The 14138-nt window shown below is 48.1% G+C and overlaps 1 protein-coding gene across 3 annotated transcripts; it reads left to right on the top strand.

The window, feature by feature from the left end:
* Positions 1–932: 932 nt before the first annotated feature.
* Positions 933–11971, top strand: CBX7 (chromobox 7). 3 transcript variants are annotated; one of them, XM_067310088.1, is made up of 6 exons: positions 933–1034; positions 2671–2714; positions 6761–6826; positions 7342–7408; positions 8004–8343; positions 10732–11971. In XM_067310088.1, exons 1-6 carry the CDS (start codon positions 966–968, stop codon positions 10755–10757), a joined length of 612 nt encoding a protein of 203 aa, XP_067166189.1. In that variant the 5' UTR covers positions 933–965; the 3' UTR covers positions 10758–11971. The 3 variants fall into 3 exon arrangements, with proteins under 3 accessions (XP_067166189.1, XP_067166183.1, XP_067166173.1); XM_067310082.1 differs by having other exon boundaries at positions 10428–11971; XM_067310072.1 differs by having other exon boundaries at positions 10425–11971.
* The last annotated feature ends 2167 nt before the right edge of the window (positions 11972–14138 follow it).

Raw genomic sequence — 14138 nt, 5'->3', positions numbered from 1 at the left:
GTCAAAGAAATGCATGTTTTCCGGGTAGCAGGAGATGGCGGAGAGTTTTGGTGGCTTCCAGGTTCTGGAGGAGTTCATTCAGCGCTCTTGGACAGGCCCTGGCAAAGCTGCATCCCTTGTGAAGGTGGGACTTGTGCCCGAGCCAACAGGGCGAAACAGTCACTCATGGCTCCGGCCAGAGCTACAGCCTTGGTCGCACCAGGGTGGGCTTGGAAAGTTTATGGCCCTTTCCCTGTCGGAGAACGCGGGTGCCAAACGGAACCCGACTCCCTCCGAGCTCCACGGAGCCAAGGCGGCCCAGGCGGAGGGAGGGCGCATAAGGCTGTGGGGTCAGGCCGCCAGGCCCGCAGGCGCCCCTGCCCCACGCCGCCCCACGGCGCCTCCGGCGACGCGCCGGCACCCCGCACCCCAACGGCCCTCTCTGGAGGGGATCTACCCAACGGCCCGGGGGGGGGGGGCACCCCGCGGCCTGTTCCGGCCCGAGGGGCAGCGGGAGCAGCGTACGGGCCGGGCCGGAGCCCCGGGGCGGGCCGAGCTGCCCCACAGCGCTCGGTGAGGGCGGGCGCGCGGCGGCCGCTCGGACGGGCTCCCGCCGAGGCGCGCGCGGGGGGCGGGGCGGGAGGGGAGGGGAGGGGAGGGGGGCGAGCCGGGCCCCGCCCCCCCCGCGCGCGCGCGCGCGCCGGGAAAAACGTTGCGCAGGTTCTATAAGCGGGGCGGGGGGAGAGGGGCGCGGCCGCGCGCGAGGGGGCGTGTGAGGGGGAGCGCGAGCGGGCAACGGCCGCCAACGGGCAACGGCCGTCAGTGGGCGACCGCCGCAGCTGCAGCCCCTCGCCGCCCTCTCGTTGGGGCTCGCTCCCTCCCTCCCTCCCGCCGCGTTGCGAAAGCCGGGTCCCTTGTAGCGGGCGCGGGGGCCGCCGCCGGCGGTAGCACTTCCTCGTCGCGGTGCCCCGTGGGCTGCCCGCTGCATGGAGCTGTCGGCCATCGGGGAGCAGGTGTTCGCGGTGGAGAGCATCCGGAAGAAGCGCGTGCGGAAGGTGGGCTGCGGCGGGGCGCCCCGGCGGGGCCAGCTACCGCCCTCCGCCGGGCGGGCGGGCGCCGTCGTGGGGGAGGCGGGGAGGGGGGACGGGGGACATGCCCTCCGTGACACGCACGCACAGCAGCCTGTCGGTCGGTGCCTGCCGGTGCACGGCTGGTGCTGCGGGCAGGGGGGCGTGGTGGGCGCGCGCATGACAATCCTGTGTTTTTCCTCCTCCCGAAGTAACGGGGCTTTTTTTTTTTTTTTTTGTGAGGCTGAGGGGGCCTGCGTGTCCCCTCCCCCCCGCCCCGACGTTGACCACGCGCTGTCCCGAGCAGCCCCGGTGCTGCGGGCAGGGGGGAGGAGGCGCGGAGCAGGCGTGACACCTGCTCGGGGCCTGAGGAGAAGCGCGGCCTGGGGCTTGGAGGGCAGGGAGAGAACGGGAGGGGCCCTGAGGTGCAGTGCCTGGGGCCAGCGGCTGTGGGACTCTCGTGTTGCCTGTGGTTGCTTTTGAGGTGAGTGGGTGCTTCAGAGGGGCTCTGTGGATGGGGTGCTTGGACAGCCTGGGGTCTTTCATTGTTGGGGTTTTCAGTTTGTCAAAAAATCAGTGCTGGTGATGACAAACTGCATACCCCGCATCAAGAGATGATTTTGAAAGACTTGGCTGTGAGCTTAGTGACTCAGTTTCCCCAGCTGTACAAATGGTATCCATCTCCACAGAGTGTTATGAGGATTAACCCATAAGCATACAGTGCATAGAGATCCTCTGGCAGAAAGTTCCTTATAGGGTAGTGTTTTCAAACATTTGGGAGCTGAACACCCCTTCAGGAAAATGAAACTGGTTGCCCGGCTTGTGTACTTGAGTGCTTTGGTTTCAGTGCTGTCATATAAAGATTTTCACATCTGCAATAGCAGGCCTTCTAGAGGTGGTCCTGCTTGCAGGCAGGCCTTCTCTGTGCTTTGGGAAGTGTTTTACAAGTCTCTCTGTATAATATTAAAAATTTTACTAGTTGTGCACATTCCTCTTGGGCCCCTGAACATGGTTTCCAATTACTACTTTTTTTTTTTTAATCTTGTACTTAGAGTGAACAAATAAATGGATAACTGTGAAGTTTAGTTGTGAATTGCTGTTTATTTGGGTCGAAAGGTTGAGTGACTGTGATGGATGGAACCGTGTTTGAGTAGAGCATGTAGCAACTGGAAGGGAACATGCCAAAGAGATGCTTCATAGGTTCTGAAATCTTGTATTTCTTCTCTCAGCTTAAACAGATTCCTCTGACACTTGTTCCTGGCATACATCTCCCTCTCGCATTTATGCATGCTGACTTCTTGTAGGATTGCCTGTAAATGCAGGAATGGTTGCAGTGGCTCTCCAGTGGGCTTCTGGGGTTCTGCCTGCTAGCTCCTGCAAAGCTATGATCCCAAGCTGATGATAGGGTTATTTAAGAGTGCTTGAACTTTGTGCCCATTTTCTGGGGAAAAACCTATAAACAGTATAGTTGAATGAGGAAGTAGCTTTGTTTTGAAAATACAGTGATGGGAAATGAGCTTTTCAAGTTGCAGAGTTTAGTCCTGTTGATTGGCTGCATCTTTTGCTTTAGCCCATATTTGGTTGCAGAGTTCACCTGTTTTCTTCTTCCTTTTTCTACCCTTAGGGTAAAGTAGAATACCTGGTGAAGTGGAAAGGATGGCCCCCAAAGTAAGTTGTGATTTACTTATCTTTTCTTTAATAATTGGTAATAGCTTTAACTGTATCTCTGCAGCTTAGCATCTCATTCTTAATGGGTTACATCTTGTGCCTCATTTCAACAACTGTAAGCAAAAACACAGAGCCACAACCCCAAAATCTGTACCTATTTCCGAACTGGCAGCTGAGGGATACAGAACCTCTGCCAATCTGTTCTGCCTGGCTTTTGCCACTGCTGAAATATTCCATTGAGACACTTTCTAGATATGAATCCATGTAAGTTCAGTATGAATTTTACAGAAATCCCTGTTTTTTCTGAACATAGAATGGTCCTTGGTGATTTTCTGAATTGGCACTAAAAAAAACTAAATTTATTTTTAGGGCTATATGCAGTCTTTTGTAATAAATAACAAGGTGGTGGTCTTGTCATGTTGTCCTGCTGTATCCCCTTGGCAATTCACAAAAGGAAAAGGAGCAATGTTTCAGATTTACTAGTTGTAACCAAACCCAGGGGATCTTAGTCTCTTGAAAACTACCACTGCACCTTCATTTCCTTGTCTGAAACTTTCTGTTGTTTTGAGTGCCTTTTCTGCTTTTGCTTTGGTTGCCATGTTGCCCAAAAAAAAAAGTTTGTAGCATTGCTGTGCCTTGTTTACTGCTACTTCTCTTCCTTATTATAATGCAGCTGCTTCTGAAGAAAAGTGGTTGTTCTGTGCCTAAGCTATTTGTACAATGCTTTGAGTTTAAAAGCATTAGATAACTGTAGAATATTACTGTGTTAACTTGCAGTCTAGTAGAACAGCCTCCTGGTCAATCCATGTGGGGACCTGTCTTTGCTTTTCTGTTTGTAACTGTATGTGTCTGTACATGCACAACATGCTTGGGTATGGCTAAATTTCATGTGTAGTTGCACTGGATGATGCTAAGCAATGGGGTCTGGTTTTATTAGTTCATCCTTGCAGTTGCAAAGGAAGGCCTGCAAGGACGTGGTCCTGAGAGATTGTACCCGGTGTTCAGGCAGTTGGAATGTGTTCCCGCATGCCTAACCCTCATGCTTGTGGGGCATGCACGAATATGAGCAGCTTCCCTTCTCTGCTGATGGTGGGAGAGGGTGACTTTGTTCCTGACTATAAATTCTACTGTCACAATTTAATCTTGTGCACTTGTTGAGTATCAACTGCCATACGGTGTTGGTCAGTTTTTGGTCCATGTCAGCCTTCTAAGTAGCTAAGCCTGATTTAATCACTGTTAGAGGTTGGGAAGTATAGTCTGAGAGGCACCATCCCCTGTTTGGCCAGAATATTGATGTTTATCCCATTCTTTTTTCCACAAAGGTGTTGAGATCTTTCTCTTGTACAGTCACTTGCCAAGAAGGTGGACTGAGGCATGGTGTAATGTTTCTTCTGATAGAGCAGTCCTTGTTCTTGTTGCTGCCTTTCCTTGCCCTACACCTTGGAACTCTGGGGGAACCAGAAACTCTGTTTAGGGAATGAAAACCCACAGCCTTCTGCCCAGGGAGCAAGAGGGATGTTGGGGTTCCCTTCTTTTGATGCTGTGACATGTCCAAGCACCTCCCCTCTTCCCCCCACCCTCCAAATATCCAAATACTAGATATGAAGAACACTGATTTTTTTTTTTTCTTTTTAACTGTTAATTCAGTAGTTTGAGTTGCTTAAAATCAAGATGCTTTGAGCATGCAAGTTGCTTACATCTTGCTAGTGGTCTCTGTTCCTTTTTTCTAAACATACATGTGCCTGCAGTGGCATGTAGCACCACAAGCTGTTTGCATCCTTGTCTTCCAGTGTATTCCTTTTCCTCTTCCCATGTTGTATTTCTCTTTATTTCCCCTTCCCAACCTTGTCACATTACTCTTTGTAACCTCTGTACCCGTTATCCCATTTTTCCAGTTGGGGGTTTCATGGAGGGGACTAAGGATAGGACAGAAATTTGCTTCTTTCTCATGTATTTGATTTTTTCCACATCTAAAAAATCCTTGTTAATGCCCCATTTCTCAGATTTCTGGGTTGTACTGCTACAGTCAGGGAATGGAGGAGTTGCAATCTGATTCTAGCTACAAGCTTGTTTACAACTTGTATTAGAGTTAAGAGGGGAGGGGGAAGAGGAGGAGTAGGAGGAGGGGGAAGAAAGATCATATGATCTATGTTTTCCAGAGTGCCTGCTCTCTGCAGCGCTGCTGCAGCCTGGGCTATGTGCTGTATATATATCTCTGTGTGTGTGTGCGTGTGTGTGTGTGGCAAACCGAACCATGTTTTTTTTTTTGTATGCGGTGTTTTGCCACTGCAGTGAAGCCAGGGACTGAGCTGCAGAGAAAAAGGCAACACCCACCAGGTTGTTTTTTATTGTTGTTTTTCGGTATTTTTAATAGCAAATTCCCTTTCTTCTCCTGCCCATGGATAGCAATCTGATGTTTTCTCCCTCCCCTTCCCAAGTATTTTTTTTTTTTTTTTAATTTGTAGAACGAGTGCCAAAATCCCTGCAGCTGGGAGGAAACCTTCCTCTGTTCAAATAGCATCTTGCCTTTGACAGCTCACAGTCAGATTGCTGCAGGAGACTTGGGCAATGAGGGAGGGATCAGTTGGTTATGAAGACATGTCTATTCTTAACCCTCTGATGTACAGTGCACCTTGGAATAGTTGAATTTTGTGTTTCTTTTTTTTTCTCCTTTCTCCCTTTTGTGAAAGAATTGTACCATAGTTTCTAGAACCATTCTCCAGGATCTCCCCTGTATTTCAATACCTACCTCCTGTCCGATGGGCAGATGGAAGGACGAAAGTATTCCCAAACCACCTCCCCTACAAATGTATATGCATGCATCCATATGCCCTCACATGCAGTCTGCACCTCATCACCCCAAAATGTAAACCTCCTAAACTGCTTTTCCCCTGTTCGGAGGCACCGATACAATAGCACCACTGCCCACCTGCATAGGACCCCTCTCTGGCCCTCCTCCATGGGGGTGGGAGGAGCTCTGCCTCCTGGGCCCCAGACCTCAGAGGTCAGGAAATGGAATGCGCTGGGGCATTTGGGGTTTCAGACTTGCTCTCTTGCCTTTGAGTTTCTCTGATAGAGATGTGCCACCCATCTTTTCTGGTTGAACATGACCCCTTAGAAATAAACTGTCCACAATGGGAGTTTTGGGCTGCTCCTCCCTCAGGTTAAGTGCAGCGGCATTTCTTGGGAACAGTTCTTAATGTCACCTACCAGATGAGTTCAAGCCTTTCCTGAGCATCTGGCTCCTGTCTTAGCTGTCAGGCAGTCAAGGAGGAACATGGGTCAGTGACGTTGTTCACAGGTTTCTTTCAGAGTATCAAGCTGACTTTGAGTAGTTTCTTCAGCCCTAACCACAACGCAAATGGGTCCTTCCAGCTCCTGTACAGAAATACTGATGACCTCTACTAGACAGAAATAACCTGCAGGGGGAGTTGAGCAAGAGGAGGAGTAGCTGGGAAGTTGCCATTAACTTGCCTCAGGGCCCAGGTCTAAACATGTTTAGTTGAAAGGCATCGGTGGAGAAAAATTAAACTCTTCTTAAATGAATACTTTCAGCTCCAGTGATTAGAAGTAATTAATAATGCAGGTGAGGAAACATACTTACTCTTTGAGCACTCTAAATTGAGAGACCTATTTTCCAGAAAGCTGTATCAGATCAAGTCCCATTGTTTCACACGTTTTCCTGGATTTGCAAGAGTGCTGCAAATGAGGCAAATGAGACCTGTTTAGGTATCTGCTTAAAAGCAGTTTGTGAATCTCCGCACAGGCTTTGTGAACAGTGTGGAGGGGGCCCTGTGGAGGAAAGCCTGCCCTGTTCTCTTACAAAGAGCTGCTTGATGCTTGGCCCTGCCTGTTTTGGGAAGGGGAGGTAGTTTCTGGCAGGAAGTTTTTGGGGAGGGAATGGCTGAGATTCCTCAGAGCTCTAGCAATGTTGTGGCAGGCCCCACTGACCCTTGTAAAGACAGTTTCCAGGGCCGTAGCAGGCCTGCAGAGAGAATGTTTCATTAAAGCCTTGTTTACTTTATATTCCTCATGTTTTTCTTCAGATACAGCACATGGGAGCCAGAGGATCATATCTTGGACCCTCGCCTGGTAGTGGCTTATGAAGAAAAGTAAGGGGGCATGTTCTCTCTCTCCTGGCCACAGCAAAGGAAATAGTGTCTTTATTCCGTAGCATGCATAAAGTGCCCCTGTTGTCCCTACTCCCATCAAGGATGGGATGTATAGGAATGAGCCCAGCTTGATCTCTGTACCTTGCTCTTGGCTGAGGTGGACCAGACAGAGTTAAAGCAGCCCTGATGGACACCGTTCAGGAAATGAGACAAAGCACAAGCAGCATTTAGCCAAAGAGCAATGGGTCACACATTTTAATCAGGGCCAGGGCTGGACTGGATTGATGTAGAAGTGATAAGTTTCTCTAACCCATCCTTGAGTCGGAGAAATTCCCTTATTGCAAGGTTTTCACTCCCACAAGAAGCAGTTCTGGGATGTTTTCCAAGCCTACACTGCTCATTATTGGGTTTTAATGGAGGAAATGAGGGAACTGTGCTGCAGAAGGTAGAAGTACTAACTAGGCTTTGTGCTGTGGTATGTAGTACTTGGTTTGATTTCTGTTCCTTCTTCACAGAGAAGAGAGAGACCGTGCTTCAGGGTACAGGAAAAGAGGTCCCAAACCAAAGCGCCTCCTACTGCAGGTAGCCTCTTGCTCTTCTCCTGTGTATTTCTAACTCATCTGCTGCGCTGCTGGTCTGCCCACAGGGAAGTAGGAACTGTTGCATGGATAAACTTGGAGGTGACAGGCTAACATAACAACATGAAGTCAGTGGGTAAGCAGGGTGGTTTTAACCTGTTAGCTGAACAGCCAGCTAACTTGTGTTTAAAAGGGGAAACAAAAAGGGGGGGGGGAGCTCTTGCTCTGCAGACTAGGATCTTACAAATTTTGGGCTTGAGTGGTTGCAGGTTACCTGGGTTGCATGCTCTTTAAAATTGAACTGAGCTTGGACTGTTCAGCATGTTAAAGGTAGTAGCTGGATGGAAGTGAAGTTCCAGCATGCTTTGACTGTTGCTGTGCAAAGCAGCTGATCCCAGGAAGCACATGTTAGGAAGAGCTTAGATGAAGTTGAAGAGGTGAGAGGAGCAGTGTTGTAGAAGCAGCACATCTTATCCTAGGTCACCTAGATGCTCAGGGACTGAACTAAGAACTGAAGCCGTTTCCTGGCTCCCAGATGGGAGCCCTGACTGTGTTATCAGTTTCCCGTTTTGACCCTTGTTGCGTTCATGTCTTGGCAGCGGCTGTATGGCATGGACTTGAGGAGTGCACACAAGGGAAAGGAGAAGCTCTGTTTCTCTCTTGCACGGAGGTTTGGAGGAGGAGACAGCAGCCTGCCGGGGTCCAAGCCAGGGCAGGCAGAGTTCTCAGAGAAGACTGGGGGAGCCGTCCTGCCATTCTCTCTCAGAAAGCAACGCAAAAACCAGAAGTACCTGCGACTGTCAAGGAAGAAGTTCCCACGCATGACGAGCCTGGAGAGTCGAAACTGCAGACGTGAGTTCTTCCTGAATGATGCAGTGGGCCTGGAAGCCAGGCAAGGTCCTGAAGACTGGGAGGCCATGCAGCACACCAGCAAAGAAGGTAAGGCTGGACACTCCTTGATTGTGGAGTGCTGGGGCATGAGAAGGATGCTCTGTGTGCTTCCTCCTTGCTTGCTACATCCTGGGATTGTGGTTTAGGTCAGGTCTTCAGAGCAGCTCCAGCTGGCTCACGTTGTGGCCCTCCTGTCTGCAAGTCCTTTTTTTGTCTGGGTATATAACGCAACTTAATTTTTCTCTGGTGCTGTTGCCTCTCTATAGTCTTATATCGGTGACATGCCTCACGTGTTAGAAAACATCCAGAAATTACTGGAATTACTGCATGTATAATTCCAGAATTACTGGAAATTACTCCCCTTTTCCAGTTGACTCCCAGCAGATGTGACATGCAGGCGTGACAGTGATGAACTCCATCTCTGTCCATATCCCAGCACATGTTCTGCTACTCTGCCAAAAGGAGCTTGACAGTGAATAAACTCAGACACCAACACTCCTCTTACTGTGCCTTTCTGAGGAGTGTACAGGAACGCCATTAGAAACTCCTATTTCCTTCCTTCTGCCCCTGTCTTCCCTTTCTTCCCCATGTCCTCTCTAAAGTCTCTTGTCTTAGAACTATGCGAAAGGGGGATGAGAGAGATGATGTGGGGATAGTAACACCTGCCTGATCCCACTGAGTAGGCAGCGTGAGTGTTGGCATGGGAGATGTCCAAGCACATTTGACATTTTAGGGAGGGATACCAGCGTCTTGTGCAGGATGGCTGTGGGTTGTGCATGTTGCACTGAGTTTCCAGGGAAACTCTACCCTGCATTATTTGAGCTTCTGAAGGTGTAGCCTTCTTGAAGAGCAGAAAACCAGAGTTTGTGCTGCTTGTAGTAGCTAAGGGAATCATGCTACGCCTTGCTAGGAGTAGTTGTTACCTGGGCTGTGTTAGGCAGGACACTGGGGTGTCCTCCCTTCTGAGGGGTACTTGAACAGTGGCCCAAATCCAGTGAGACAGCAATGGGACCAGCACAGAGCAGTGCACTGTTGCATAATGGCAGAGGGCAAGTGTGTGTGTGTGTGTGTGCGCGCGCGCGCGTGTTCTCCCCTAGAAGTGCTGGTCTCTCTAAAGTACTTGGGGATCTGAAGGATGAATGGTGCTAGAGAAATGTAAAATTATTTTTGTTCTCCACTTGATGCGCAGTCCATGCAGAATTCCAGTTACTGTTGGGGTGGATAGACCCTTTCCAGGGTGAGAGTAGACACCCCAGTATCTGAGATAGAAGCCAGGAAATACCATCTTGATGGGCACACATTATTCCTTGTCCAGGTTGGGACAGCAGGGTACAGTACAGGTAAAGTGGTAGGGAGAGAAAACATCTTCCTTCCTCTCTCCATACATGTTTGTAACTCTCTCTGGGGGTTGGGGGGGAAGTGGGGTTTTGGGTGGAAGGGGGACTGTTCAGTTGCAAATTGTTCTTATAGTGAGAAAGTGGAGGGTTGTTTGGGTTTCTCACTATCAAGTAGAGGAGGGAAGGGTATGAGAAAGGGAGAGCAGTTTCTCCATGAAGCAGTATTGGTGAGTTTTGGAGAGAATCTTACCCAGGCTGTGTTGCAGGTGCAGTACAGGGAAGACCCTCAGTTTTGGACCCCCTTTGACTCCCATAGGGGTGTTTGAGGAGAGTCTGTAAGAACTTGGGCTTTTGAGCAGGGTGCAGCATTTACAAGCAGGTGAGCTCACAGCTGGGTGAACATTTTGCTAACACAGAGGCAATCAGGGGCTGAGACAGGGGAGATGTGTCAGGGAATCTGGGTGGTGTCACTGGGTCTTGCTGTCCTCTGTGTAGGCTGTTACAACGCTGGTGTGTGCCTGGACACCCTTTCACTCTGCCTTCTTTCCTTTTCCCATTATATCCTGCAGTGATCCTTTGCCTTCCCTTAGCCTCTGAGAGGAGGGCTTGCCCATGCTTTCTTGCCTTGTTGTATGTGCAGACTCAATGCAGGCTGATGTCACCTGCCATTTGTCAGGAAGGAGACTCCTTTTCCATTCATCCCTTCCCTCTCCCCTTTCCCCTTTCTTCCTCTGCCCTGCACACCCTCTCTTCCTCTCGCTAACATGTTCTTATCTGCCTCTCCGTCTGCAGCAGATGTGGATGGCAGTCTCCCCTGGATCCCCACTGTGCCCCCCAGCGAAGTGACAGTGACGGACATCACGGCAAACTCCATTACCGTCACCTTCAGAGAAGCACAAGTGGCTGAGGGCTTCTTCCGAGACCGGAGTGCACAGTTTTGAATCTCCATTTTCAGTGCTCCTAAAATCCAGTGCTTTTAGGGTGGGGCTAGGGAAGGGTTATTATATCCCTTAAGAAAAAAAAATCCAAAATGTCTCCTCTTAAAATGTTTACAGAGACCTTCAATTTTTTTATTTTCTCTTTTTTTTTCCCATTTCAGATGCGCAAAAACAAAGGGCAGTGTAGCGGGTGTGTGTTTATCATTGCTTTGTCCATCTGAAAAACTGACAGCCCTTTCCCTGGCAAGGACTTCCCTCCTAGATGTGAAAGCAGCAAGCGGAACAATTCGCCTTTCATCCTGTTAAGTGGCAGCAGCTGCATTTGTGGGGAGAGGGCATGTGGAGGTGGAAAAAAGAGTTGGATCTGTAGCTTGCTGCCTTGTTCTGCAATTGATATCCCTTGGATAAAGATACTTCTCTGTGCATTGCTCTTCCCACCTTCCTCCTCCCTCTCTTCCTGCAGCAGTGAGAGGCGATGGATCCTACCTGTGTAGATAACTCCAGTCTGTTAAGGCTTTCTCCCCAGTGCTGTTTTGCCTGTAGCCTGCTGTCAGGACTTCAGAACCATATTTGCCTGCCTGTGGTAAGTAAGTCTTTACAGCACAGGTCCATGTAGAGTGCAGAGGTTTCTCCCTTTGATTGTTGATCATGCAGGGGGAGACTGAAATGTATCTCGGAAGTCTAGATTGGCTACGCAGATTGAATTTACCCTCATTAAAAGCTCAGAAATGCAGCACAGTTGAGACTATACCTTCTGTATATGCAAAACAGGATTTCAAGCCTTGTCTGTGCTGTGTGAGAAATGCATTATGGAAAGTGGGGTGTTCTTACCCTTTGCTAAATTCAGTATCAATAACATCTGCTGTCCTGAATCTGTGGTAATAAGTTGGTTGAAAACTGACTCCTCTTCCCTGGGAGGAGGGGCTCATAGGAGGACTGAAGCATTGCCTGGCACTGCAAAGATATCCAAGATACTGGCACAGGCCCAGGACTGAGGAATTTGATAGAACTGAGCTGGAAATGGACCTTGATTAGCAGCAAATTCTGATCTTGGATCACATTGAGAGGCCCACAGTAAACAGCATGTGGGGAAGGCATGTATTAGACTTGAGGAAGGGAAGAAAATTCTTAATTCTTACCAATGAGAATTCTTGGATTGTGTCATCTGAGTAATATTCTTCCATGACTCCAGTCTCCTCACAGTATCTGTGATCCTGTACTACTTAACCAATGGGAACTTCCCCTTGGAAAGCTTAAAAATCTTTGCCAAGTAAAGTGGTCTGCATTTCAATAGACCTTGCCTGATCTTGCACTTAAAAATGCCTTGTGCTGGACTGCCTGTGACACTTAGAGGTTTCTGAAGAATTGTTGTATTTTGAGTTGGTAGTTTAGCATCTGTTCTTGCACATGTGTATCCTCTTTTTTTAATCAAATCTTATTTAAAAAACTTAAATTTTTAAATATAGATCTCTTCCTATGGAAAGCAAGAAAGGTAAGCTAGATCTTAAGGTGGGACCTGCAGGACAGAGTGCTACAGGGCAACATTGGCTACTGTCATAATTATCTTTAAATCCTTTGTTTCCTTTCACTGCTCCACCTCCAGCATCTTTTATCTGCTGTATTTATGCTATATGAAGCTATGAGCCTGCTGAGCCCTAAGGTAAAGACACCTGTGGAAATCCTTAATGTGAGCTCTGCAGCACTTCGTCTGAAGGGCTTGGCTCCTGGACTGCAGAATTTGAGAGCTCTGGGGCTTCTGGTCCTCCAAACATCTGCTTTTTGCAAAGTGCTTGGACAGCCCCTGAGCCTTTTATTAAAAGCAGGTTTTACCTTAAATAGAATATGCAGCTCATTCTAGACTCAAGATTTCCCCTTCTGTCTCAAAGCTGTTTATAAAGGACTGCCTTCCACTGTGTGACAGCAGCTTCAGGACGACTGGGTAGATCCTGAATTTCAGGACAAACCTTTTGTCTCCCAAAGTACATACAGAGGAAGTGATGTGGGAGTCTTATTATGGAGAAATCTGAGAGGGTGAAAAGTGGAGCACATTGTGTGGGGAGGTTTCTTTTTTGGGGGAGGGTTGTTATTTTTTTAATGTGGTGGGAGGAAGAGTGAGTGGGAAAGAAGCTTAGAATAGCTAGCAAGGGCAAATTGATGAAGTAAGCATATAGGCCCAGGATGTTTGTTGAATGTGGGTGTCTGGAGCTAGGCTTCTGAATCTGGAGTTGTATCATATAAGTGGGATCACCCTCCTCTGCAGGGAGTGGGGTCAGACAGTGCCCCACCACCTCCTCCCACACACCTGCAAAATGTGCTGAATATCTGCATCTCCCTTTTATTTGGTGTGACCAGTAGAAACTCAGCATGCCTGCTCATCAGGACGACAGCATTTCGTGTGGTTATGGTTGCAGAAGCATAATATTTTAGCTTAATTTTGAAAAGGCTTGAACTCAGCTCCTTCTGCTAAATCTTTATGGCATTTACAGGGTCTGCTTTCTTTATTCTAATACAGCTACCATCACTTTTGTTCTGTCTTCAACTCAGTGTACAAATACAGCAAAAAAAATCCCACCCCTTCCTATTTACTAATGTTCCTAGCTTTGGCTGAAGTTGGAAGCAATACCAATCCTGTGGCAGGAAAGAAGAGCTTGTCCTAGTAACTGGATTTCCATCCTGTGCTTTTTCTTTCCACTCACCAGCTGAGACTTCTCAATGTTTTGTTTTGGCACTTCTCTTTAAACATCTTTTCTTCCTCTTAGAGTGGAGTTTTCAAAAACCTGTGGTGCTCTTAAAAGAGGATCCACCCACAGCTTCATATCTTAATCACTTTTTGGATCAGGCTAGCTTGTGTTCTTTTGGTGACTAATAAATCATCTCCTGACATGAAGTGTTAAACAGAATCTCTTGGTACCATGCTGCTTTGTGTACAGGTCAGTGAGGAGTTAACCCTTATCGGTTGAGATGCAACAAGTTGCATGTGCGTAGGTTGGGTTTTTATGAAGAGGAATTTGTGGTAGGAAACTAAGCAGTTACTTTTTTTTTTTTACATTCATGAACAGCAACTCTTGCTTATCTTAAAGATCTTTTGAAAAGATTTTTCTTATGGTCTTTTTAAAATGTGGCTTACTTCTATACTGGCTGGTGACATATCATTGTAGACTCCCTTGGTGGAGCTGGTCTTCAGGGACTTTAAAATCAGCTTTACTCCACTTCTACAAGTGTAGAGATGCATGGGGGTTTTTTTGCTTTTGGGGGCAGGAGAGGTTGTTTGAGTTTACTTGTCTCTTCTCCCCAATCCTATCCTCTCCATCTGCATGTTCAACCCAAAAACTGAAAATTGAACTGGACCTCTTTGGCTAACATATCGTGAAAATCTGATGCTGTGCTTGGAGCTTCGTTAAGCATTCCGTTTGATTGGAAGAGCCAAAATAGCATCCAGCTGAAGCAGAGTTTAATAATTCTATTTGAAGCACAAGCCAAGAATAGAATGGAGCTAAGTCTCCCATGCCTCATTTGGCTCCATGGGCTGTAAACAAGGAAAACAAACTTCAGTCAGTGGAAATTACTG

This window comes from Apteryx mantelli, chromosome 1 (assembly GCF_036417845.1).
Source record: "Apteryx mantelli isolate bAptMan1 chromosome 1, bAptMan1.hap1, whole genome shotgun sequence".
Taxonomy (NCBI): Eukaryota; Metazoa; Chordata; class Aves; order Apterygiformes; family Apterygidae; genus Apteryx; species Apteryx mantelli.
Note: the sequence above shows the minus strand (reverse complement) of the source record. Positions and strands in the feature narration are given on the sequence as shown.